This window comes from Nannospalax galili, unplaced genomic scaffold (genome assembly GCF_000622305.1).
Source record: "Nannospalax galili isolate Female #2095 unplaced genomic scaffold, S.galili_v1.0 scaffold471, whole genome shotgun sequence".
Lineage (NCBI taxonomy): Eukaryota > Metazoa > Chordata > Mammalia > Rodentia > Spalacidae > Nannospalax > Nannospalax galili.
The window spans coordinates 1,440,494-1,467,348 of NW_008330333.1; the positions used below are offsets into that span (position 1 = coordinate 1,440,494).

General features: G+C 43.5%; 1 protein-coding gene across 8 annotated transcripts; it reads right to left on the reverse strand.

Moving 5' to 3' along the window:
• Positions 1 to 255: 255 nt before the first annotated feature.
• Positions 256 to 26,823, reverse strand: Mefv (MEFV innate immuity regulator, pyrin). 8 transcript variants are annotated; one of them, XM_029570051.1, is made up of 12 exons: positions 26,654 to 26,823; positions 26,232 to 26,322; positions 13,962 to 14,109; positions 12,933 to 13,248; positions 10,134 to 10,997; positions 7,087 to 7,433; positions 6,547 to 6,642; positions 5,103 to 5,333; positions 4,644 to 4,666; positions 2,767 to 2,882; positions 2,328 to 2,602; positions 256 to 1,866 (listed from the first exon to the last, which is right to left on the reverse strand). In XM_029570051.1, exons 4-12 carry the CDS (start codon positions 13,207 to 13,209, stop codon positions 1,663 to 1,665), a joined length of 2,433 nt encoding a protein of 810 aa, XP_029425911.1. In that variant the 5' UTR covers positions 13,210 to 13,248; positions 13,962 to 14,109; positions 26,232 to 26,322; positions 26,654 to 26,823; the 3' UTR covers positions 256 to 1,662. The 8 variants fall into 8 exon arrangements, with proteins under 8 accessions (XP_029425911.1, XP_029425916.1, XP_029425906.1 ...); XM_029570056.1 differs by lacking the exon at positions 26,232 to 26,322; XM_029570046.1 differs by having other exon boundaries at positions 26,232 to 26,823.
• Between the last annotated feature and the right edge of the window lie 32 nt (positions 26,824 to 26,855).

Below are 26,855 nucleotides of genomic sequence, written 5' to 3' on the forward strand. Positions count from 1 at the left end.
AATGTCACAAGTATTTGGGAGCTCTTATCCCTAAAAGATTTTAGAGTTACCTCTGAGGGGGGTGGGGAATGTTAGAGTATCAAAAAGCAACATTAAGAAAGAAAAGAAGAGTAGGAAGGAGAGAGAGAGAGAGAGAGAGAGAGAGAGAGAGAGAGAAGAAAAAGTTGAAAGTTGTCAGGTTGTCAGAAAAAAGTGATGGGGAGATATGGGAGGTGTTGGAGGGGAGTGGGCATGGATTTGATTAAAACACCTTATATGCATGTATGTAATTCTCAAAGTTTTTTTTTAAAGAAGAAGCTTCCTTTTAAAGCCTGAAGAGGAGCTTCATTAATAGAATAAGCAGAGCATGGTGGCCCACACCTTTAATCTCAGCACTTGGGAGGCAGAGGCAGGTGTATCTCTGTAAGTTTGAGGCCTGCCTGGTCTACATAGTGAGTTCCAAGCCAGCCAGGGCTACATAATGAGACCCTGTCTCAAAAAAAAAAAGAGTGAAAATAAGACAGAGGAAAGTGTATCCTCTTTAGAGTCTGCTTATGTTTTCTGTGTCCAAGGTTAAGAAAGACAGAATGGCAAATACATCCTTGCCCTAGGGAGGGAAAATGAAGTAGGATCTTCTCTCAGGAACATCTGAGAGTGCTTGATGCTGCATGGTTTATTACACAGTAGCCATGTACTTCCTCCTCTGGATGCCTCTGCATGCCATTGGTATGTGTCATCTTCACCTTTGCTTACCAGTATTTGACTATCTAGCTTACCTCTGCTAGGATTTGGTACTTGGGTCCTGTGATGGCTAATGATGGTAGTCAATTTGACAGGCTCTAGAATCACCCATGAGGCAATCCTCTGGGCATGCTTGCGAAGACTTTTCTCAGTTAGGTTAATTGAGGTGAAAGACCCATCCCAAATTTGGGTGGCCCAGTCCCTCGATTTGGGTCTTGGACTGCATGAAAAGGAGGAAGCTGGCTGAACATGACCATTAGCACATTCCTCACTCTCTGCTTCTTGACAATGGATGCAGTGTGACCAGCTGCCTCAAGTTCCTACCACTGCAACTGCTCTGCTGTGATGAACCTTGAACTGTGAACCAAAATAAACATTTCCTCCTTTTTGTTGCTTCTGTCAGGGTATTTTATTACAGCAAAAGGAACAATGACTAATACAGGCACTGATACTATTTTCTTATTCATTACATGCTTTTTATCAGTTAACACCCAGTTAGTGACTACTGAGTGCATGAATGCAAGATGTAAGACCAGGAGTCAGAATGGAAGTGCAAGCACTTAATGAAACCTCTGGCTACTGACTGGACAGATGGTCAGAGGAGCCAGGTTCTTCCATCATGTGTCCTGGGGCTGAAGAAAACTGAAGGGGCCCAGAAGAGAAACTAGTAAATGTATAGATGTGGGACTTGGCTGTCCTGTGCAGTCTAGGAAGATCCCCACCCATTGTGGGGGGGCTGTCTCATTCACAGGCGGGTTGGAGGAAAAATGGATGCTTGGTCCTCAGTTTTCTTTGTTGTCATTACTACTCAGTGACTATTCTCTGGTGACAGTTATATTTCCCTTCCTGTTTGCAATGCTCTGCATGCTCCCAGGACCTATACCATCTCATCTCCAACCTCTGCCTACCAGTGATGGCAGTCATACACAAGGGTGTGAGTACTCAGGGTGTCGATGTAATTTTGAGTCTTTGGTGGTTGTCAGGCAGTGAATCCAACTTATTTCCAAGTCTTACACTCTTCATATCATCAGAAAAGATGAGGTTGAGGTGAGTAGTTGCTGGTTGCAGGATTACATCAACTGCAGAGAGAAGAATACCTAGCTGGGGGGAGTCTGTAGGCAAAACATTCTCCCAAGGCTCTCCAACCTAAGAAAGAGGGGCAGGGTGGTTATTCTAGATCGTGGAGGGGACTGAGATACACAGGATCCATAGGAAAGTATGCCAAGGCTGCTACTTTCTTTGATCTGGTCACTTACCAGCATGTTCCTGAGCACCAATCAGTTCTAGAACTACAGAGGGGGGAAAAAGATATGGGATTTAAAAAATGACCTGAATTACACTGTCCCCACAAGGAAACACAAGGACTCTCCTGCTTAGGGCCTTGCATCCTATGCTAGTCTGTAATCCAAGGCCTCCCAGGCACCCACACCACACTGGAGATTATAGACTAATTAGTTCAATGAACAAGGCAGGCACAAAGGGACCACACAGAACTGTGGGGCCTTTCTACTAGGTATTTTTCCTCTTTTCTGAACAATGCCCCAAAATCAACAGATAAGGAACTATTATAAAAACTGATTAACTCACACTACCACCACCATACTTACAAATGGAGGTTTCCATTTCAGGAAAGATCTAGCTTTTCTTTTGTTGTTCTGAGACGGGGTTTCATATAGCTCAGGTGGGTCTTGAGCTGGCTGAGGCTGGGGGTGAGCTTGAGGTCCTGATTCAAGGACTACATTATTGACCCGTGTGTCTCCACAAGTCCACTTTAGGTGGTTGCTGGGGATTGGACTCAGGACCTCTGGTATGCTTGGCCGGTGCCCTCCCCATTGACTTACATCCACAGCATTGAATGTTTCCATTTTAGAATGCAGTGTTTCTATAAAGGAGGAAAGGAAACAGAAAATCTGAGTTATTTGAGCTAGATCAGAAAGACACTAAAGGCAGGGAGATGAAAGAAGGAAATGGAAGGGCCTCTGGGCTATGTGGATCCTGGGGAAGAAGTGAGCAAGGGCCCTCCCATCTTCCACCAAGCTTACTCACCTAAGAAGTACTGCATACTCTTCTCCACAAACTCTGATTTCTGGTAGAGTAGGTGAATCTTTTCTTTCACGTCTGGAGGAGTGGTCAAGGGCTCAGGAACAGTCACTGTCTTAGCCCTAGAGTAAAGAAATTGTTGACCAGAGAAGATGGGAGCAAGGAGATAGCCCGAGTCCCCATGAGGTGAAAGTGAGGTAGTCTCCACTCAGCACACCCAGGTCAGTTTGGGCTATGCAATGAAAACTCTTCCTTAGACTCAGTTCTGACATTGGTCCTCAAGTTCAGCTACAGACTTGTTTCTCTGAACCACTGCTATCAAAACCACAGTGAGCTCAAATAATGACAGTAAAACTGAGTTGGTCTTATCTATGAGATTTTCTATGTCAAATTAATTATAAGTCTCTACTGAAAGAAAAATTGGAATGAGAAAAATAATGATATTCCTCTTTACATTTATTACAATGGCCATTATAACCATAGTAAAAAATGATAATGGGACATTACAGATTGATGACAAGGATGTGGAGAAATTAACACCCTTGTGCACCGTGGGTGCAAATGTAAATGATGCAGACACTATGGGAAATAGTATGGAAGTTCCTTAAAAAATAAATAGGATGACCACATGATGCAGAAATTCTACTTGTAGGTATATAATCTGAGGAACTGAAAGCAGGGTCTCAAGCACACACTTGTATACCGATGTTCACAGCAGCACCATTCACAATAGTCCAAAGGTAGAAACAGTCCAAATGTCCATCAACAGATGAACAGATAAAGATGTGCTACTGGCTGGAGAAATGGCTCAGCACTCACTACTCTTCACCTGTAGCTAAGGGAGACAACCTGCTATTGTTCTAAAGTGATGGCCAAATTTGTTTTCTCCCCCTATCTAGAAGCTTTTGAGAGGGAACTGACACTGATTCTAACCACTCCAAACAGCTATCAAAATGCCTGAAAGCAAATCCTGAATCCATCACTCTCAAGTCCAGCCTTGGCAGACAAAAGAAAAATGAGGAGGAACCCAATAGATGCTTTTGGAAGCTCCCATCAAGAAACACCCCCCAAGAAATTCCAATGGACTCATATGAATATTTGAAATTTTCCCTGTTCCGACATTTTTCTAGTTCCCTGTCTAGAATGGTGGTGATAGGTATACACTAATGTGAATGTACTTAATGTCAGTGAGCTATACACACAAAATAGCTAAAATGGTAAATTTTATTTAAAGATTTACTTGGAAAATACTTTTTTTGGTCTTTTTAAAACAGGGTCTCCCTGTAGCCCCAGCTGGCCTGGGGCTCACTATGTAGACCAGACTGGCCTTAAACTCACAAAGATCTACCTGCCTCTGCTTCCTGAGTGCTGGGACTGAAGGTGTGTGTTACCATGCCTGGCTGGAAAAAAACTTTTAAAAACAAAAACAAACAAACAAAAAAAAACACCAATGCCCAGGATTTTATAAAGCTCCTCAAATAATTCTGAGATGTAGCCTCTTCCATTTCATGTCTCTTCTCCCCTACCTGCTGGGCTTAACCCACCTCCAAATTGATTCCCAGAGACTCCCTAGAAAGTCCTTGAGGCCAGAGGCAGTTCTTCAGGGGCCACCATCATAAAACACTTGACATGGAACACAATTATTTTGTGATGTTTCTTGGGAAGCCACCATCTGGGTTCAGTAGGACTGGAATAAATTCTTTCTTCCCCCTCCCCGACCTAGCCAAGGTCCTGTTCTCCCCCAAACAAATCCAGGAAGGCCCCAGGAAGCTTCAGGAACTAGGATTCCTGAGTCATAGACATGGGTCTCTCCTAGGACTGTCTCAGCCAAATGCTTCCTGAAAGACACTCAAGGGAACATCACAGGGTGAGGACCTCTATACCTGTGCAAGGTGACTCCAATGTCCTAGGAGAGAAAAGAGAGAGGTTCTCCATTACCAGACTCTGAGAACCTGTGCTGACTCCCAGACTACAAACTTCTCTCTGCCCTTACCAGGACTCCCAGTCCCAGGAGTCCCTGGGTGTTGGTAAATAGGAACAGTTCTCCTTTCTGATTCTAATCACCCTGGGGTCAGTCATGCCAGAACCCACAGTGTAAATGTACTGGGGTCTTGCTGGTCTCTTCTGAGTGACTCCAGGGGCATCCTGAATGTTGAACTATTCTGGTTTCCCAAGAGACCTCGTCAAAGAGGTCTGAGCCCAAGAGATACTGTGGGTCATTGAGACAAAGTCCCATCTGAGGCCTCAAGGGCCTTGCTTCCTGGCTTGGGCAGTGACAAGAGCCTAAGTCATCCCACTGGGCACAGCAGGCAGGGCAAGGCCAGGCATACTTACACACTTACCTGCATGAGCTTCCATTCCGGCTGACCTTGCTTGGCCTCCAGTTCTCCAATCAATTCGTCCAGGAGGGCGATGTCCTGGGACACCTGGGTGTCATATGTCTTCTGGACCTGTCCAATGGTCTGGCCTAGCTCCTGTAGCCAGTCCACAAACAGCTGCTCTTGTTGCTCCAGAAACTGGTACAACTTTTCCAGCTGACACTGGACCCTCTGCTTCTGGGTTTCTGTTTGTTTCTGGGGAGCACAGAACAAGGAGAAATATGGATGTGTTCTGTGGGTGAAAGTGTATGTCCAAGGAAGCCCCAGAAGCCCATCCCATAGAGGTAAATGAGAAACAGGCTTCCTCAGTCTCTTGGAAAACCTGGAGCAGTATTGTGTGGAACTTTCTGAACAGATTCAGCATTGCAGGGGCTAACTCTTGGGAAATGCTCTTGAATCTAATGCTATAGGTTCACAAGTTTCCCCTCTAAAATTCATAAGGTGAAGCCCTCAGTAACTTAGAATGTGATCTTACTTGGAGATACAGTACTTGCAGATGTGCTAAGTTAAGATGAGGCCATAATGAAATAGGTTGAAATCCTACTTGGGCCAGACTACAAAATGAGATCTAGTCTCAAAAAGCCAAAAAATGGGCTTGGGATTTAACTCAGAGGTAGAGCCCCTTCCTAGCAAGTACAAAGTCCTATGTTCTGTTCCCAGCACTACAAAAAGCCCCAAAATATAGTTTTTATCAAATTAAAAATTATTACTGCTATTAATACTTTAAGACAGGATCTCACTATGTAGTTCTGGCTGATCTGGAGCTTGCTATGTAGACAAGGCTGGCCTTAAATTTGTGGCAATCCTCTTGTCTCTGCCACCCCAGTGCTGGAATTACAAGTGTGTGCCACTATACCCAGCTGTTTGGGGGTGGGGGCTAATAGTCTCATGTAGCCCAGGCTGGCTTTGGACTTGGTATGAGGCTAATGATGACCTTGAACTTATCCTCCTGCCTCAGCCTCCCAAGTGCTAGGATTATGGGCCTGTGCTATCAGTTTTTGCCATGCTGAGGATTGAATTCAGGGCCTTGTTGATGCTAGGAAAGTGCCCTATCAACTGAGCTGCATCTCTAGCCCCAACAACAATTATAAAAATAATATGGAGGATTTTTTTAAGTTAAAATACCTTCCTTTCGCTTTCTTCAATTCAATCCCTTGGTGATAGCCACTACCTCTAGTCTCTAAATTGTTTCATGGTGAGAAGAAAGCGATTAGGCCTTGGAGATGCCCCTCCTGCAGGGAGCTACAGGGATGACCTCACCCTTAGAAGCCATGACTGTCCTACCACCACCATCAAGACCCTGTGAACCAGAGCAGAACCTCAGTCTGTGCTTGCTCACTTTCAACCCCCTCCTTTCTTCTACAGGTGGAAACAGGTGAGGAGTGGCCATCAGGCACACAGGCCTTACCAGGAAGCTCTCTGTGGTCTTTTCCCCCTGCAGCCTGTGCTCCTCCCCACATTTCTTCAGCTCCTTCAGGTGCTCCAGTTGCTTCTGGATTTGCTCCTGGAAAAAAAGCACTTGTTACAATACTCACATTTGATTCTTGTCATCTTCAGCTTGTACCAACTCTAGAGTGAGAGAATCAGCTCCTGGAAGCAGAGCTAAGAATGCTGCAATTGAGAGCAAGAGGAGGAGTACTGGGAAGGAAGAGGTATGAATCTATCACCAAGGGGAGCAGAGACACACAGAGTCCCAGTGACCCCCATGAGTTGCCCCTGGATCCATACTTGAAACTAGCACCCCTGGGCTTCTGAGTAACATAAACTGATCAGTTCTTTGCTGTCCTGGTTTGCTTATGTTTTGTTTTGTTGGTGGTGGTGGTGGTTTTCCATTTAGAGTCCAAGCATCCTGGCCAGTGTACTCACATCCCAGAGGGGTTGAATAAAGAAAGTATGGTCCAGAGTATCCAACTATATGGCAGAGAGAGGCCTCTAAGCAGGAATCTACCTTGTACTCCAATGCAGCCTCTTCAATGGGGCACACCCGATGGCCTCGATGCTCCTGACTGAGCCTGCAGATGAGGCAGATGGACTCCTTGTGATCCTCACAGAAGAGCAGCTGTACCTGATTCATGTGGCGTGGGCACTGTGGCAGGAGCTGGGAGTTCAGGTCTCCAGAGCTCTTCCTTGCAGGTGACATCTGGCACTGGGAGCATATGGATGAGCATCTGCCTGATGCCTTGGGATCACCAGGAGCGATGGAGCAGCTGCAGGAATTTTGCACAAAGCTGCCACCCTGCAAGTCTCCTTCCTGGGTGTGGCAAAGAGGACAGGCAGCCTCATCCTGTGACCTTCCTGGAGATACAGCAGTGGAAAAATCTCCTGAGTGGCATATTATATGTGGGATGCTTACAGTCTCAGATCTGACTACTTCCCAGCATGCCTTGCTCTGACTTCCATCTAAGTGAAGCAGGGAATAGACCACCAAGGCTGAGAGCTAAGGGTCAAGCCTCTTCCTTTTCCTGGACCCTGGGATTCTTGGCCATTTATTCCATGAAAGACCCGTGGCCCTTTGCTACAGATCCATCTATGCCTTTCTCTTGCACAAACATGGATCTATAAAAGAAAACATGGTCATATAAAAGAAAGCAAAACATGCTGATAGCCATTTGCTTTCCCACTTAAAATCAGAACTTTTTAAGGCTACCATGACTCAAGCTTCTGGGGATGCCACTATGTGCCTCATTCATAGAGAGATCGCCAGCCTCTAGCAGAAACCTTACTAAAGAACATAGCATGCCTTTGGAACAGTATCGAGTAAACCCACCACTCTCTTTCAAGTTCAAGAACCATAAATGAAAGCAAAGAGGAGGACTTTATAAAGCTAAAGGGTAAATTTCACAGTGAAGACATAACCACTATGAAAATTCTGTTCCAAGACTACAGGTAGTATCTATAAATCAGAAATGACAGGAGACACAAGAAAAAATAGAAACACACACAATCCGTTATCTTTTCCTTCTTCCTCCCCTCACTAGGCCAGGAATTCCCTTTACATTTGAAATCAAGATTGCCAGTACACCCTGGAAGAACCGTTCTTATGGTAGAATCAATTGCTTGCCTATGTGGGTGCTTCTCCACCTTATGCCAAACCTAGATTCTTAGATGAAATAAACAGAAGCCATTTGATCAAATTCTAATCAAAGGGAAGTCAATGACGTGTGATGAGCAACTTCTAAAAACTTTTCAAAATCTTCCCTAAATGGTGTTAATTCCCCTTTGTCTCTTCACCCTCTTGAGTGGAGTCAGGGTGTCAACTTCTGAGGTCATGGGTTTCAGAGAAAACCTGATGAAGCAGAGTAAAACTGCTCATCAGAAATCTGGAGTCCTGGCCCATGGGTCTGTCCTAGATAGTTTATGAGTCATTTGTGTGAAAGAGGAACAAACTTGTATGCTGTTCATGCAAACTGGAGTTGACTATTTCTCATAAACAAACATAATCTTCCTGACTAACTTAGTAAGAGAAGCCTAGGCTTTTCAATCACTAATCTTACCCAGTTATAAAGCCTATGAACCACAACAATAACCATCCCAGAAAGATATGCCTAATGATGTAATAGTGGCATTTTTATCTTGGAGGTAACAAAAAAAAACTGTCTAATTGGACTTAAGACCCACTCAATAGGAGGGAATTCATGCCTGTTACTATAAACCTAGTCAAATACTCATGGCTGGAGAGGTCACCCAAGAGGAGAGTTACTGCTACCATTTCCCTAAACCAATACAATTTCTAACTGTATTCTAAATACTTATCCTAAAACCCACAGGTAAGTATAACTGTCAACATTCATCAAAGAAGCTTCTTTTTGCAACAGATGGAGATGATTACAGAGTGCCATAATTGGTCAAAATACAGAGATAAATGACTGTAGGGTGCCTAGCCTCAATTAATACATTTAAAATGTACCCCCTACACTTAAGGCAGGAAACATTGCAGAAGAGGGGGGTAGAAACACTGTAAGAACCAGAGAACCAGGATGCCTACTGCTAGATAGTGACTTCCAGACATGACAGGGAAGCTGCACATATGAAATGTCAACAATACAGTTGCCTAAAGAAGACCTTCATAAAGACAACACTAGTCGACATGCCCACATGGATGGGGGAAATTTCACAAGGTTCCATCTCTAGATGAAGAGCTACAGGCAATTAATGGCTGCTGAAAGGAGGAGAGTCAGTTTTCTCCAAACATGAGCTCCTTGATAGGTTGGTTATCCATTCCCAAGTGGTCACTAACATATGTACACACTAGCACCACTCAATGGGCTCAGTAATATATATGTATGCATATATATATGCAATAATAACAGGTAAGGAAATTGGGGGAGAATGAGAGAACACGGGGGGGTTGGAGGAGGATAGAGAGGAATGGAAGTGATGTAAATGTGTAAAATTCTTTTAAAAAATAATTTAAGTAGGGGCCGGGCGTGGTGACGCAAGCCTTTAATCCCAGCACTCGGGAGGCAGAGTCAGGTGGATCTCTGTGAGTTCAAGGCCAGCCTGATCTACATAGTGAGTTCCAGGACAGCTGGGGCTACAGAGAGACCCTGTCTCAAAAAAACCAAATAATAATAATAATAATAATAATAATAATTTAAGTAAAAAAATTTAAACAATTTAAGTAAATAAGAGAAAAAAGGAAAAAAAACCCTAGGCTTTGGTTAACATATTTCCTCCTTGCCCAAGGAAGAGAACGGCAGAATCTCTGCCCTATAACATACATGTGGGGTAATTGTGAAAAGGGAATATTTTTACCCAGTCTTTTCCAGATTCTCAATCTTAGGCCCCCAAAGCCAGTGGCTTCTACAAAATAACTTATGAGAGTTTGGGAACTAATTGAATTTTGATGCAGTTTTTTTTTCAAGATGCATATTTGTGTATTTTTCTAGGTTCATGGCCTTCAGCAGATTGGCAAAGGGACTCCGAAAGGCAACCCAGTATTACAGCAATATAAATATACTAAGAATAAAAGGAAATTCTAGGGGAAGGGGATACCTTTACAAGCCACTGATCCTAAGGATGCTGAGTCTTCCAGAGTCTGTTCTTGTTTCTCACATACTGACAAAGGCACTTCTGGATTGGGGGACTCAGAGAGAGCACTGCTGGACATCTTCTGTGAGAGCTCAAGAGTACCTGGACCCCCAATTCCGTTTTCCTTCCAAAATATAGTGCACTTCTTCTCTCCAGCCAACAATGCTTTGGGAAGTGTGGTCCTGCATGTTTCTACCTCTAGGACTATGAAATGTTCTGGGTTCCCCAAGTCTTTCTCCAGAGACACAGTAGTGCCTATATCCAGAGTGGGTAGTCCTCTGGGGGTGGCTGCTGAGGGTGGATTTCCATTTCTTGTTTCTTTTTGAGTCAGAAACATTTCTGGATTTGGGGGTCCTCCTCCTGAAGAAATAGTGATTTCAAGACTTTTGGGTCTCTTCTTTCCTGAAGGCAAATACACTTCAGATTTCTTGCATTCTCTCCTCCCCGGGATGCCATTATAGTAGAGCCCCTGCAGTCTTCCTGCAGAGCTGGCATTCCTGCGCAGCTGGGCACTTGCCCTGCTTTCCTTGTCCCCTGGTGACTGGCTGGGGACTGGGCTTCTCCTGTAGAGTGGTGCTGTGCTCCTAGCCCATGGCTTGGTCTGGGAGTCCAGGCCCTCAGGACCCTTCTGATCGCTCCTTTTGACAGGAGACTTCTTCTGGGGCCTCTTCACCACTTCAGGCTGGCTGGCTGGCAGGGTGGCTGATTGGTCACCACTCTGCTTCTGCCCATCACTTTCCAGGACACCTGGCACATTCATACTCTTGGCCTTATTCTCTTCTGAAGACCCTACATAACTGTCAGTTCCAATCTCTTCAGCAGAATGTTCTGGAAAGACAATCAGACACAGTCATGAAGCTCACTCACTCAAGGCCAAGGGTTAGGGGAAGACAATCCCCTCCAAAATTATAGAAGGTAAAACATAGAACATTCTAGATAACAGCAATTACTCAGAACTCTAAGACAGTAAATTAAAACTGGCTTATTGGTAAATGTATGTATAATTATAGATGTAGAAATCTCACTTATAAAATCAATCAATAAAAAGAATTAACACAGGCTGGCAAGATGGTTCAGTGGGTAAAGGCACTTGCTGCCAAGCCTGACAACCTGAGTTCAAACCCCAAAACCTATATAAGGGAAGGAGAACACTAACTCTGGTAAATTGTCCCTTGACCTCCATATATGTGCCATGGCACTTGGACACCCACTCACGCACACACACACATACACAAAATACATAAGTAAAATGCAATTTAAATTTTTTGAAAATTTAAATAAAGGCTTATAAATGAGCATATGTTTCTCTTTCATCGCACAAACTGAAGAAAACCCAAGTCACAAAGATAAGTGCAGATGAAAATTTTAAGAAAAGCTTGGCGGGCCATGGTGACGCATGCCTTTACTCTCAGCACTTGGGAGGAAGAGACAGGTGGATTTCTGTGACTTTGAAGTCAGCCTTGTCTACACAGTGAGACCCAGTCTAAAACTAACTAACTAACTAACTAAATAAATAAATAAATAAATAAATAAGAGAGAGAGAGGAAGGAGGGGAGGGAGGGGAAGGAAGGAAGGAAGGAAGGAAGGAAGGAAAAGAAAGAAGGAAGGAAGGAAGGAAGGAAGGAAGGAAGGAAGGAAGGAAGGAAGGAAGGAAGGAAAGAAAGAAAGAAAGAAAGAAAGAAAGAAAAAGAGGCAAGCTTTCCTGAAAATTTCAGGATACTGTTAACTGTTTAGAAATGACAGGAAAGGCTCCATTCTAAAGTCCACATAATGAAATGAAGATAATCTGTAATTAGCAACCTATTTTTTGAAGAAGTTTTGTTAAAAATTAAGGAATGCAGGCTGGAGAGATGGCTCAGTGGTTAAGAACACTGGCTGTTCTTTCAGAAGACCTGGGTTCAAATCTCAGCACCCACATGGCGGCTAACGACTGTCCATAACTCCAGCTCTAGGGGATCTGACTGCCTCTTCTGTCCTCTGCAGGCATTACACAACATGGGTGTACTTACCTACTTGCAAGCAATACACACATACACATAAAATAAAAATAATAAATATTTTTTTAAATTAAGGAATGCTTAAAGCCAGAAGTGGTGGCATACAGTTTTACCAGAACTTCTGATTCTGACTCACAGTCAGAATCTCAGTTTTTATTTATTATCATTATCATTTTGAAGCAGGGTCTCCCTATAGTCCCCGCTGTCCTGGAACTTGCTATATAGACCAGTCTGGCCTTGATCTAACAGAGACCTGCCTATCTCTGCCTCCCCAGTGCTGGAATTAAAGGCATGCACCACTGTGCTCAGCTTCAGTTTTTTTTATATTTTATTTATTATTTTTATTTTATGTGTCTGAGTATATTGCTTGCACATATGTGAGTGCACCCATGTCATGCAATGCCACAGAGGTCAGAAGAGGGCTTCGGATTCCCCTGGAACTGGAGTTAAGGATAGGTCTTAGCTGCCATGTGGGTGCTGGGAATCAAGCTGGGTCCTCTGCAAGAGCAATTGGTGCTCTTAACCACTGAGCCATCTCTCCAGCCCCGTTTTAATTTTTGAAGTGATTAGGAGCCTGGGAGAGCTTCACTAACCAGGCTATAAAGGCCAGAGAGAGGGACAAGATGTGCTGATCTAGGTCATTCATGTTGTGGTGGACAAAGACTTCTTAACACTCAAGCTAGAGAGCTTGGGTTTTAGCACTCTTTCCTTACTCCACCAGTAGCTGTCACCTATGCTGGGCTAGGAGGGGGTCTTGACCACTGACCTGGGCCTGTGGCCTTGTGGAGCTCCTCTGCTAGCTGGCGTTGGTTCATGGCCCGCAGGATCTGCAAGGTCAGCCGCACAGCATACTCCTCCCCATAGTAGGTGAGCAGCAGGGTGGCCAGCTTTATGGGCCTTGCCATCTGCAGATGGCCCCGAGGGATCCGGAAATGGTCCTTCTCCAGGCTGGTGTTCTGCAATTTGAACTTGAACTTCTCGAAGTCATAGGGCAACAGCCCCTCCAAGGTGTTCAGTAGATGGTCACTGAGGGTATTGGCCATGGCACTGACCAGGAGCTGCTGCAGCCAACTGTCTGACTTCTGGAAGAAGATAAAGGTCTCTGTCATGGAACTTGAGAATGAGCAAGAAACAGCTTGTGAAATAACGGACAAGGCACAGGAAATGCTATGGGCTTTGGTGGGAACTGAGACTAACAGTGAGGGTGTGTCCAAGGTCCAGTTGGCTGCATCCGTTCTCTGAAGATTCAGAAGGTTTTCCAATGGTAAGGGCTCTGCTTTACCAACCCATGGCTCCCAGGACCCTGGCTCTCACCCAACACTGGTTGGATGAAAGTGAGCCAGACTATAAGAAAGGTTCAAATTGTAATTTAGTCACTCTTGCTCCCAGGACTCTGGGCTGATGGAAGAGGAGAGAAGATAGCCTATCTGTCAGTCAGCTCTTCTGGAAACTCTAGACTCCTGGGGTTCATAGATATTCAGGGCCAATGGCAGGTGAAGGAACAGACAGCAAATGTATCCCTATAGGCTTTTCCTGGGCCTGCTCAAGAAAGCAGATGGAACCAGAAGAGCACTGTAATGCACTTCCAGTCTAGTCTAACCAGTAACAAAAAGTCCTCAAATGGTGGCGCTGAGGTCCCCCATTCTAATTCATTTGTTCCTGCAGCTGACTTGCCCCCTGCTCTCTGGGAATCAGGGTGCTCTTCCATGTACCCTTTTGGAACACATGTTCTGGGCACTTGCTGGGATGCTGGAGATGCAAGGTCAAAGAGATGCAGGCATCCTTTGGTACTCACAGGGTTAGCCCAGGATGAACCTCAAGGTAGTTCCAGAGCCAATGGAAGTTACATTGGGAGAGCTGACTTCTACTTCACTTTCCTGTTTCAGCCCTGTGTAAATCCTGATTTTTATCTTCATCTTTGATTTTGAAAATCTTTGCTTTTCCTATAGGAAAGTAGAGAGATAACACTAGGGAAAATTACATACCCTTTAACTATATCCATCAATTATTTCTTTCTGTTTCACAATATTTACTGCTGTTCACTTTTTTCTTAACCATCTGGAAATAAATTGAAAACATATATCATCCTAAATATCCTAGATATCTGTGTTGGTTGTCAAATTGATACACCTGGGAAGAGGGAGTCTCAACTGAAGAATTTCCTCCATTAGATTGGACTGTGAGTATGCCTTTGGGGCATTTCCTTGATTTGGTAGTTGATGCAGGAGGGCCCAGCACACTGTGGGTGGATCCATCCCTAGGTAGGCCTAGGCTGTATACGAAAGGTAACTGAGGGCTGGAGAGATGGTTCAACAGTCAAGGGCACTGGTTGCTCTTGCAAAGAACCTGGGTTCAGTTCCCAGAAGCCACATTGTGGCTAAGAACTGTAACTCCAGTTCCAGGGGATCTAATACCCTCTTCTCGACAGGCATTGCACAACATGGAGTACTTACATATATCTAGACAAAGCACTCATACACATAAAATATAATTAATTAGTTAATTAATCAAAAATAAAGGTAGTCCAACGTGTGCCTGGAAGCAAGCCAATAAAGCAGGGGTCCTCTGTGGTTTCTTCAAGCTCCTGCCTCGAGCTCCTGCCTTGGCTTCCTTCAATGATGGACTGTAATAAGAGGAATAAGCCCTTTCCTCTCCCAAGTTGTTTCAAATCATGTTGTTTATCACAACATCAGAAACCAAGCTAGAACAATACCCGAAATACTACTAATGAGATGCTATTTTATTTTATTGAATATGTATTTGTGGTATATGTGTTCCTGTGTGTGCAAGTGCATGTGTGCATGTGGGTGCACATGTGTGCATGTATAGAGGCCAGAGATTGACATTGTGTGTCTTCCTCTATCACTTTCCATCTTTCCTTTTTTCTTTCTTTCTTATTAGTTAATTAATTTAAGACAGTTTCTCACCTGAACCTGGAGCTCACCAATTTGGCTAGCCTGGGTGACCTGCAATACCCCAGGATTCTTGTCTCCAGTTTTCCAAGTGCTGAGACTACAGGCATGTGCTTTGGTGCCCAGCTTTTCGAGTGGATGCTAAAGATCTGAACTCAGGCCCTTATGCTTATGTGGCAGGCATTTAACCTGGGGAGCCATCTCTCCACTCCCCGAAATAACAACAGTAAAATTTTCACACTCAAGAAAGGTAACAACTTAATAATCAGTCTTTGAAATTTGCCCCTTTATCCCAATAGTGGCCTTTTTAGCTTTTATTTCCCAGTTCCAGGGTTAGAGACTATGCTTTGCTTTAAACTGTCTTGTCTCAATACTCTCCTTTTCTATGTAACATTTTCACACTTACTTTATTTAAGACATTGAGTTTTAAAAGGTGTATTTCAAGTAGAATACCCCTCAATTTAAAATTAGGCTTCAGGTAGCATCTAAACACCCTCACAATCTCTCTAATGTAAAGGACATCTTTCTAATTACTGACAGGCATGAGAGTGTGACATATAATCTTTCATTCAGTGGCTGTAAGATTCATTGATGATCCTTTTCTAAGTCAATTATTTCACTAGTGGTTAAGAAACTCTGATATTTCCATTACTTTGTTGGTATTATATGCACATCTTGGTTTAGACTTCTGTCCTTGCCATTAGAGTTTTGGCTTAAAGTTACTTTGTAGATAATACAGTTAACCCTTCAGCAGCATTTATTCCAAATATACTGCTTATTGTTTTTTTTCTTCTAACTATTCTCTGTCTCTCTGTCTCTGTCTCTCTCTGTCTCTCTCTCTCTCTCCGTGTGTGTGTGTGTGTGTGTGTGTGTGGTATGTTTGTATGTGAGTGCACACACACAGTCAGAGGATAACCTCAGGTGTTGGTCTTTGTCTTCCTCCTTGCTTTGAGACAGTATCTCATCGACACTGTGTATGCCACCTAGCTGGCCCTCTAGCTTCTGGGGTTTCTCCTCTCTTGACCTCCAATCTCCTGATAGGAGCATGGGTATTCCAGGCACACACACACTACTGCGTCTGGCTGATTGCAGATGTGGGGACATTCTCAAGTTATTAGAAGAGTGTTGACTGAGGTCTTCCTGGGTCCAGCACCTATACGAGATTTTGAAAGGCTACTATCTACCCCCTTAGCCAGAGAGTGTCTTCCATCTGGTCGGAGAGATGGTGAGGTTGTGTGGCATGCAGGATGCTGCAGGTTCCTGGGATCCTTGACTATGTTGTGACTCATCAGGAAACTCCTTAGAGCACCTACAGCAGAATGGGGCAAAGAATGGGGCTTTCCAGCCCTAAACAGGACATTTTGCAATTGTAACTACTTCTTTTGCAACAGGAGTGATTCTGAGGCAAAAACTTCGAAAAGGCTGTGTTTTGATGTCACTAGGGTCTTTCTACATCAAGAGAGACTCTCAAATTTTCATTCTTAGGGACTTTTGATTTTTTAAAGTGAAGAAATATAAAAACAGGATTAAAGCCCTTGTGATATATTTACATGTTTGATTTAATACCAAAAGTAGAAGGGTAATGAGCTTCTCCTATGTTTTTAAAGGATTTTTAAATGTAATCTTTGGCAATTTTATACACATATACAATGTATCTTGAGCATATCCATCCCCAAGTCCCTCCTCCTACTCTCCCAAGAAACCCCCCAAATGCATCAACCTCCCATTTTCATGTCCACCCCCATGCTGTCTCTCTCCCCTCCTTTTCTCTTTTGGTATATTTTAGACTAGAACTCCCTGTAGCCCTAGCTTGTCTGGAACTTGCTATGTAGATCAGGCTGGCCTCGATCTCATAATGATTCACCTGCTTAGGCCTAGTGAATGCTGGGATTAAAGGTGTGCACTGGCTATTCTTACAGAGGACCCAGGTTCACATCCTAGCACCTACATGGTGGCTCACAACTGTCTGTAACTCCAGTTCCAGAGGATCCAGTGCCTTCTTCTGGCCTCTTCAGGCATTGCATGACATGGGTATACTAACATACAGGCAAGACACTCATACACATAAATAAAAATAAATATTCAAAAAATTACTTTCATTTTATGAGTGTGAGAGTTTTGCCTGCATCTATATATATGTACCTGTGTTGTTCAATATCCTCAGAGGCCAGAAGAGGACATCAGATACCCTGGAACTGGAGTTACAGATAGTTGTGAGCCCCCATGTGGGTGGCTGAGAATCAAACTTGGGTCCTCCATAAGAGCAGAAATGCTCTTAACCTTGGAGTTATTTTTCCATCCCCTCCCCCTTCTTTTTTTGAAACCCACTGTGTCCAATTAGTGAAGCTTGCTGAAATGTTGACCAATTTTGTTGGCTTAGTCTTGTATGGGTCTTGAGAAGGTAGGTGATCATGACTTCAGTGAGTTCATGAGTCCAACAGCCATGTCATATCAAGAAAACAGCATTTCACAGCACTCCTCCCCATCCTCCAGTTCTTTTCATTCTTTCCTCCCCCTCTTCCATGATCTTTTCTGAGCCCTGGTGGAGTTGATATAAATGTCTCAGTTAGGACTAAGCAATGAGATCTTCTTTCTTGATCTTCTCACACCAGATGTGTGATCTTATTTGGGGTCAACAATAAATTTAAACCAAACATAGATGCTCAAAGGATCTACTTTTTGCTCTTAATCTCAAGTAATATATGTCTTAGATGCCCTGAATTTTGCTCCATTCCTGGTCACCAGATATTTCACATTTTTCAGTAAAGAATATCAAACTCAGGATCTTTATGCATGTGAAGCAAGCACTCTCTCACTGAGCTATATCCCCAGCCCTATTTGGGAACTATTTTTTTTACAAGTAAACATTGTACTACTTTTATGATAAAAAGAGTCCTTTTAAAATATTTTATTTTTATCTATGTATATGTGTGTATGCCACATGTGTGTGAGTATCTGTAGAGGCTGGAAAAGAGCATTGGATCTCCTACAGTTGGAATTATAGTTGGTTGTAGGTCACTTAATGTGTGTGCTGGGAACGAAACTCAGCTCCTCTAGAAAAACAGCAAGTATTCTTAACCAATGACCCACCTTTCCAGCTCCAAAAGGCAGTCTTTAAAAAAAATCCCTTGTAATTAATTATCTTATAGTATAAAGGAATGTTTGGCTTGTCTGCCAAAACATCACAATAAAGGGAATTTATAGTATTTGAATATACACATCTGTTATTGAGACAATAGAAAGAATAGTTTTAAAAGGTACAGGAGATTTCTTATGTTACTCTGGAGTTGAAAATAATGGGACTCACTGTGAGCCAAACTTCTCCTATCCCTGTTCCTAGTAATATTTATCTTTTTGTTTGGTTTGTTTTTGAGTCAGGGTCTCATGTAGCCCAGGCTACCCTTGAACTCACTATGTAGCCAAGATAAGCCTGAACTTCTGATTTCCCCATCTCTACCTCCCAAGTGCTGGGACTGCAGGCATGTGCTGCCATGCCTGCTTGTCTTCAGTATATTTAATTTTTCAAAATATTTTATTATTTTTATTTTATATGTATGAGTGTGTTGCCTGCATGTATGTGAGTGCACCCATGTCGTGCAATGCTGCAGACATCAGAAGAGGGCTTCGGATTCCCCTGGAAGTGGAGTTAAGGACAGTTTGCAGCTGCCATGTGGGTACTAGGAACCGAACCCAGGTCCTCTGCAAGAGCAGTCAGTGCTCTCCACCGCTGAGGAACTGGTGTTAAGGACAGTTCATAGCCGCCAAATGGGTGCTGGGAATTGAACCTGGGTCCTCTACAAGAGCAGTCAGTGCTCTTAACCACTAAGCCACCTCTCCAGCCCCTCCAGTATATTTAATTTTAAGGGAGAAATCTGAGACTTTAAGAGGCTAACCATTCAAATTTAGAGCAAAATTCCAGGCAGTGAACAGAGACTTTTCTTGGTTCCTCAGCAGCCTTTTCCACTATAAGGAAGCCTGTAAATGTTCTACGATCATGCACAGTTTGCCCTCCAGCTGGATACCAACTCAAACCCAGTCCCCATGTTAGCATTAAGATTGTTCTTTGGTGGCTGGAGAAATGACTCCATGGTTAAGAGCATTGGCTGCTCTTGCAGAGAACCTGGGTTCGGTTCCCAGCACCCACACGGCAGCTAACTACTGTCCATAACTCCAGTTCCAGGGGATCCGATGCCCTCTTCTGACCTCTGTGGGCATTGCACTACATGGATGCACTTACAAACTGGCAGGCAATACACTCATACAAATAAAATAAAATTTTAAAAGATTGTTCTTTATATATTACTTTATTAAAATTTTGGAACTTGAAAGATTAATGATTTTTTTTTCAAAGTCACAGTAGAAATGTATCTGTGCCAAATGGAATTTGTCAAAAGTCAAAACATACTTTGCTATATCCAAATAGCCATATCAAAAGAGGCCAAAATAAGCTGGGCATGGTGGTGCACACCTTTAGTCCCAGAACTTGGGAGGCAGAGGCAGGTGGATCTCTTGAGAGTTCAAGGCCAGCCTTGTCTACATAGTGAGTTCCAGGCCAGCTGGGGTTACAGAGAGACCCTGTCTCAAAAAGAAAAAAACAAAAGGCCAAAATAGGGGCTAGAGAGATGTCCTAGTGGTTAAGAACTCTCTCTACTCTTCCAAAGGACATGAATTCTGTTCCCAGCACACACATCAGGTGGTTCACAACCATTTATAACTCCAGCTTCAGGAGCTCCAACATCCTCTTCTGACTACACCAGGCATGTCATACATACATACACACACACACACACACACACACAAATAAAAATTAATTTTTTAAATGACCAAAACAAAATAACGGGTTAAATGTCTAAACTAAGTAACAGACACAGGTGAGGGTTCAGGGTGGGTAGACACCCTATGAAACACACCTACTATTTATACTTAGAGCCTGAGATTTGTTAAACACCAGGCCATGCATTTTATATATATGTTCTTCCTTAATTCTTACTCAACTCTGTGAGGAAGGCACTTTTTTTCCCTTTCCCTTTTCTTTTCTCCTTCATTATTTCTCTTCAGTGCTAGAAATCAAACACAAGGCCACACACATATACTAGGCAAACACTCTATCGCTGAGCTATATATTCTCACCCCTTGATCATTTTGTTTTAGTGTTAGTTTCATGAAAAGACCAGGCCCGCAAGGGACCACTCTGAGGTTAGAAAAGGAGAAATGTATCAGAAGGGATGAGCTGCTGGACTAAGCTGTTCCCATAGGAGAGAGAAAGCCAGCTACTTCTCGTCATAGCAGGCTGTGTTTTATAGGGTTTCTTGTGGGTAAGGGGAGCACAGGGGGAAAGTGAGTCAGTGGCAGGTTACTGGGCATGGGGGCAGTTTCAGTTAGGTGTTCAGTGGGCTGCGATGGAAAGTTGGAAAATTGTAGTCATGATTGGGTGCATTGTTAAAAACAAGGATCAGGTGGTTACTGAGAAACTAGGGTAGTTCAGTTTCTGCTTCCTGGAAGACTGCCAGCCAGGTTGTGATTGCCATATTGCTGGTCAGTAGTGACTCCATCTTGGGGCCCAGTTCTGCCTAACAGTTTGGTTTGGGGATTGTTTGTGTGTGTGTGTGTGTGTGTGTGTGTGTGTGTGTGTGTGTGTGCCTTGAATTCACTATGCAGTTTAGTTTTTGTGTTGTTGAAAACACTGTCTCATGTAGCTTCACTGGTCTTAAACTTCTGATCTTATTGTCTCCACCTCCCAAGTGCTGAAATTAAAGGAATGAGGCACTAAACTTGGCCTTAGTCTAAACTTCCTTAGTCTTTACAGATGAGGAAATATTGGTTTAGAGGTAAAATGATCAATATGTTTGTTTGGAATCCAAAAACTGTTTGCCCAGTCTTACTTCCTAAAATAAGGTATTGTGAGAACTCCTTCCATTCTGGGAAGAGTTACTTGATATACTGAAAACTTACCTAGGGCAGGGAACCCCAGGACCACACATTTAACTCCTATTTTTTGAGCACTTAGCACATGCCAAGTACTCAAGGCTACAAAAATGAAATAAAGCAAAGTTCCTCACAAAGCTCACATTCTTATGGGGAAGTTGTGGACAGAAAATAAACAAAAACACCATGCAAGGTCATGATAAGGAAGTTCACGGAACCCACAGCAGAAAAGTGGCTTTGTGCGTGCTTTATGGATTGGCTTGATATTTTAGTGTTCTACATACACTGAGCTATGTCCCCTATCCTGGATTGCTTTCTACAACAGTAAAGGAAGGCTTCTGTGTATTAGCAGAGACCCAAACAAAGTGGAGGAGAAATGGAGGATGAGAAAGCTTTGCCTATTTACAGAGAGTGAAAAGACCCTAGGGGTGAGGGTGACTGTGCTTAGTGTGAGGAAGAGCCATGCAGCTCATGCAGCAGGAATGATTGTAGGAATTACACAGGGACCTGGGGACTGTGTATGGTGGCACACATCTTTAATCTTTATCCTAGCACATGGGAGACACATTTAAGGCACACAGCATATTTAAGGACAGCCTGGGCTACATAGTGAGGTCCAGGCCAGATTTAGAAGTATTGTGACACCCTGTTTTTAAAAAAACAAAAAAAAAGGGACCTGGTGCCAGATCAAATAGGGCTTCTAGATCACAGTCAGGATTCAGTTATCCTCTGACATGAGCGATACTGGAGAGTTTGATCAGTGGTCTGAGCTGATGTTTTGTTTTGCTTCTTTTATTTCGGATTGATCTCACAGAGCCCAAGTATGTCTCTAAATTGCTATGGAACTGAAACTGGCCTTGAACTCCTGATCCTCCTGTAACTGGCCTGGCAGAAATAAAGACATTCCAAAGTTGTAACATTTATGTCTCTAAATCTCACTATTGGACTATTGAAACAATAGACCCCAAAGGAACAAGAATTTCCCTAGTAATTTCATGCTGGGAAAAAGAAAAGGCACCAGCCAGAGCCCTGAAAAGAGCTTTTTACACAGTTCACACTTGTCAGACCATCGTACAAGAAGAGTCTGAAGCCCAGACAGTGATGGATCAATGGTGGGTAGAACCACACCTTGACTGAGATGCTTAGATATGTATATCACCTCTATTTAAACTTTAATCTCACTTTAGGACCCTGAAGACAGTCTGAAGGGGGCAGCTGTCACTGGGTCTCTTTGCCCTTTTCCCAATGTAGCCACATTTAATAAATTTTTCTCAGCTTTTTACTATTAATTTGGCTGTTTTAACTGACTTCCTGAGGACAAGTGGCCAAACTTGGCTTCTACAGGTTGCGATCCCAAGTTTTGGTAGCATTTCTGCCTCCATCTCCCAAGTGTGGGGATTAGGGGCTTACACCACCACATCTGACTTGACATGATCTGACTTAATGCTTTAAAATTCTGAGATAGCAGAGGAGAAAAGGCATAGCATGGAGAGGACAAATGTTCAGCTTGTCAGACCTTTAAAAAAATCTTGTGATATTAATTGGAATTGAACAGAATTTGTTGATTCAGGAATGCCTGCTGTATTTATAATACCGACTCTTCTATCCAGGACTATAGACTATTTCTCCAATGAACTGATTTGGTTCTGAGATGAGGCAGAATATTATGCTGTCAGGAGCTCTTGGCAGAGGCTGCTCATTTCACAGTGACCAGAAAATAGCCTGATAGAGAAGAGCCCAAGGCAAGGCTGTTGTCCCTAAATGCATGCCTTCAGTGACCTACTGCCTCCAGCTAGGCTCCCCCTCTAAAAGTATCCATCACCTCCCAATAATGCCATCAAATTAGGAATCCATCAGGGGATTAATACATTGATTGGTTCGGTGTGCTCATAATCCAATCAGTTCTCAATGATTGGATCCACCAGTTGGGAACCAAGACTTCTATATAGGAACCTTTCAGGGACTGGGCATTTTTTAACCAAACCTTAACAGAGTTACTTTAAAAGATATTTACTTTATACATATAATTATATTTAAAGGACAAGGGGAAAAGGGGAGGCCAATTTGTAAATATTGTTGGGACTACTGACAATCTAGCAAGTGGGATACTACCGACTTCAGATTTCAGTGAGGGAAGAAGGAGGGAAAGGGAAAGAAAGAGAGGAGAGGGAAGGAGAGAGAAAGAGAGCGATCAAGATCCTTAAGAAAATGACAGTAGGCTTTCTTGCTCTTAACACCATGTACCTTGTAGAAACTTCTGTGGCATGAGAGTGAAATAGAGGAAGAAGTGATTGCTGAAACGTAAGAGAAAAAAGATGTGGCAGAAGGCCAAGTAAACTAGCATGTATACCCATAGGGGCTGCAGGAGTAGAAATAAGGACTGTCAGATGTGATGCTGGCACAATTGCCAGAGTGTATGTTACTGTTGATAATTTGTCTCAGTGAATCTGGAACTTTCACCATCATCTGATCATCAAGACCACCTCTGCAAAACTTGCCTTAATTACAACCAAAACAGTCCCTGTTGCTAAGGCATTCTGGACTAGTTTTCAAGTGTGGCCAAGTATAACATGTATACAATAAATCATCTCTTTCAACGTTTGTTCGTAGCAGTTTCCTCTGAGGTAAGATATGCCCTCTTGGAGGGAAGCGCCTTAACACACAGGGTATTCTAAAAGCAGGAAAAACATTCCATCTTGCAGGAAGTTCCTTAAGCTCAGGAATTAAACAACTCAATAACTTCAGGAAGTCCCTGAAATTGGCCAGATTCACTAGGCCTGTATCCCCAAAGCATATGTAAGTAGTAAGGGGAGCAGGCCAAGCTACCTGGAAGAGTTTGAGACCAACTAGAACTACCTGGAAAAGACACTCTCCAACCTGCTGAGCTGCCTGCAGGTGTACAGTGCTCCAGGTTTCTTGATTTCTTGAGCTGTCACCCATGCTGGGGTAGATTTTTGGTGCTGTGACTGTCTTTGAGTCCTTTCTGCTCCTGTAACAGCTAACCCATATACTTAAGTAACTCCAATAAAGCTCACCAAGGTGAAGTTCACCAAGATGGACTTCAGGGTATCCTTAACTTTGGTCTGTCTCATTGGATTCCCCAGGAATAGCGTCACACATCATTTCAGATGAAGAAACAGTTTGCACCTAAGACACAGGTGTGAGCTTCTAACACGAGTAACCCTAAAGTGTTTTGACAAAAGTTATATCTATGCCAGGCATGGTAGTGCACGCCTTTGATCCCAGCACTGGGAGGCAGAAGCTGGTGGATCTCTGTGAGATCAGAACCAGCCTGGTCTACATTGTGAGTTCCAGGTGGGCCTGGGATATGGGGAGACCCTGTCAAAAAAAAATAAGCTATGTATATAATTTTGTGGGTTTAAATTTTTTTATTTTGGGCTGAAGAGATGGCTCAGCCCTTAAGAGCACTGGCTGCTCTTGCAGAGGACCTGAGTGAGATTCCTAGCACCCACATGGTGACTAACAACCATCTGTAAGTCCAGTTCCAAGGGAATCCAACACCTTCTGATGTCTGCAGGCACTGCATGACATGGCCACACTTACACACATGCAGGCAATACACTCATATACTAAAATAAAAATAAATTTTTAAAAAAACTTTCCTTTATGTTTTGCTTATATGTATATAAATGCACCTATGTCATACAATGCCCACATTAGCAAGAAGACAGTGTCAGATACCCTGGAACTGGAGTTACAAATAGTTGTTAGCTATCATGTATGTACTGGGATGTGAACCCAGGTCCTCTGCAAGAACAGACAGTGCTCTTAATCCCTGAGCTATCCATCTCTCCAGCTCACAATTTTCTGGGTTTTGAAGTTATGTTGTTCAAGGACATAATTTACAATAAGATTTAAAGATTACGAAAAGCCTAATTTTATAAAAAACCACAGCTGGGTGTGGCGGTGCAAGCCTTTAATCCCAGCACTCGGGAGACAGAGACAGACGGATTTCTGTGAGTTCGAGACCAACCTGGTCTATATAGTGAGTTCCAGGCCAGCTGGGGCTACAGAGAGGCCCTGTCTCAAAAAGACTGACTGACTGAATGAATGAATGAATGAATGAATGAATGAATGACATGGTGCTTTATTTATTTTGAGACAAGATCTGACCTTGAACTTTTTTTAAAAAGTTAAAAGAGCAAGTGCTTTTAACCACTGAGCCATCTCTCCAGCCCATGGCCTTGAACTTCTGATCTTCCTGCTTCAGCTTCCTGAGTGCTAGGATTACAGGCATGTGTCATTGTTGCTATTTTCTGTAGGTACTCTGATTTTTATCAGATGTATTGAATTTTCTGACTCCCAGTCAGATTTTGTCATGAGAACTCTTCCCCTTTCCTATGTCCCCCTCAATTTTCCATTTTTTATCCTGTCTCCAGTCCTGTGTGCAAAACACTGTTCTATGCATCATGTATGTATTATTAGCCCATTTAATTGCAACCCCATGTTAAGAAGGGTATAACATTACTCCAGAATAGAAGAGGGAACTGAAGTTTATGGCTTAGTGAGATTAGATAAATGGCCTTAGATCACATAGTAAATAACAGGGAGAAAGGGTTTCCAGACTACAATCTATAGTCCCTTGAAACAGGAATGTCTAAAATATATGAAAATGACCATCGGGGACTTAATTTTTTTAAATTTATTTTTATGTATATAAGTATTTTGCCTGCATCCATGTTGTGCAAAGCCCCGGTAGGTCAGAAAAGGGCGTTGGAGGCCCTGGAACTGGAGTTACAGACAGCTGTTAGCCATCATATGGGTGGTGGGAATTGAACCCAGATCCTCTGTAAGAACAGTCAGTGCTCTTAACCCCTGAGCCATCTCTCCAGCCCCCATAAAGGGCTCTTGAACTCGCAAGTCCTAACAAGGTTTTTCTGAATGGATCTACACCTGCCCATGTGCTCCCTATCCTCTAGATAAGCATTTGCCATGACAGCCTGTGAGCCTTTGTACTTCAGACGCGGCAAGAAAATAAAATACTTGGGACGGTTACACATAATCATTCAAAATCGACCATTTTCATCTCCACGGCCTAAACTTTTGTGACAGGCTCGCTGTACGACTGGACAAGCGATTTAACTACACTCGATGTCATATTCTCTGTCAACGGCCCGATAATAGTGTCTACTTCATAAAGTACTGTGAGGGTCCGATTGCATTATAAGCATGTGTTCATTAAGCCGTTTCTGTTTTTCACGACTCACTCCTAGCACCTGCCGAGCCCACGAGTTGCCTGTCGCGAACACGCTCCAGCCTCAGGCTTGGCCCGTCCTGTCTTCTGCTTCTTCCCTCAGCCTGGAATTCACAACAGAGTTGAGTCATAGACCCGCGCCTGGAGACTGGAAATTAAAACTCATGCCCCGCACATTCCTCAGGGTCAACCCGCGGCATCCCGAAGGTGGAGGACTTGGACGTCCAGCCGGACCGCCTCTCAATAGTAGACTCCGGATAGCGCCCCTCAGAGACGCTCACGCAGTAAGCATGTATCATGAAGCTTGGCAAGACGCGCAGGCGCAGTTCGTGGACTACAGCTCCCGGCAGGCCCCACGCGGCTCTAGCGTTTTCTGCTTTGAGCCATAATTGTCCTGGAGCCTGGGATCTACCTTCGGAAAGGATTTCAACTGACCTTTCTGGGGCCCATTCCGACACTGACTCAGCTGGATTCTGGTTCAAGCGCGTCTCAGGAATTTATCTTTTAGCAAACCTTTCCGAGGAAATCTAACCCAGACGGTGAGCAGTTTCCACCCTCACCGCTTTCCATGTGTAGGCCCCGCCCATTCGTGGTAGCTCCACCTATTGGCCCTTTGCTTGCCTTGCCTTCGCAAAGC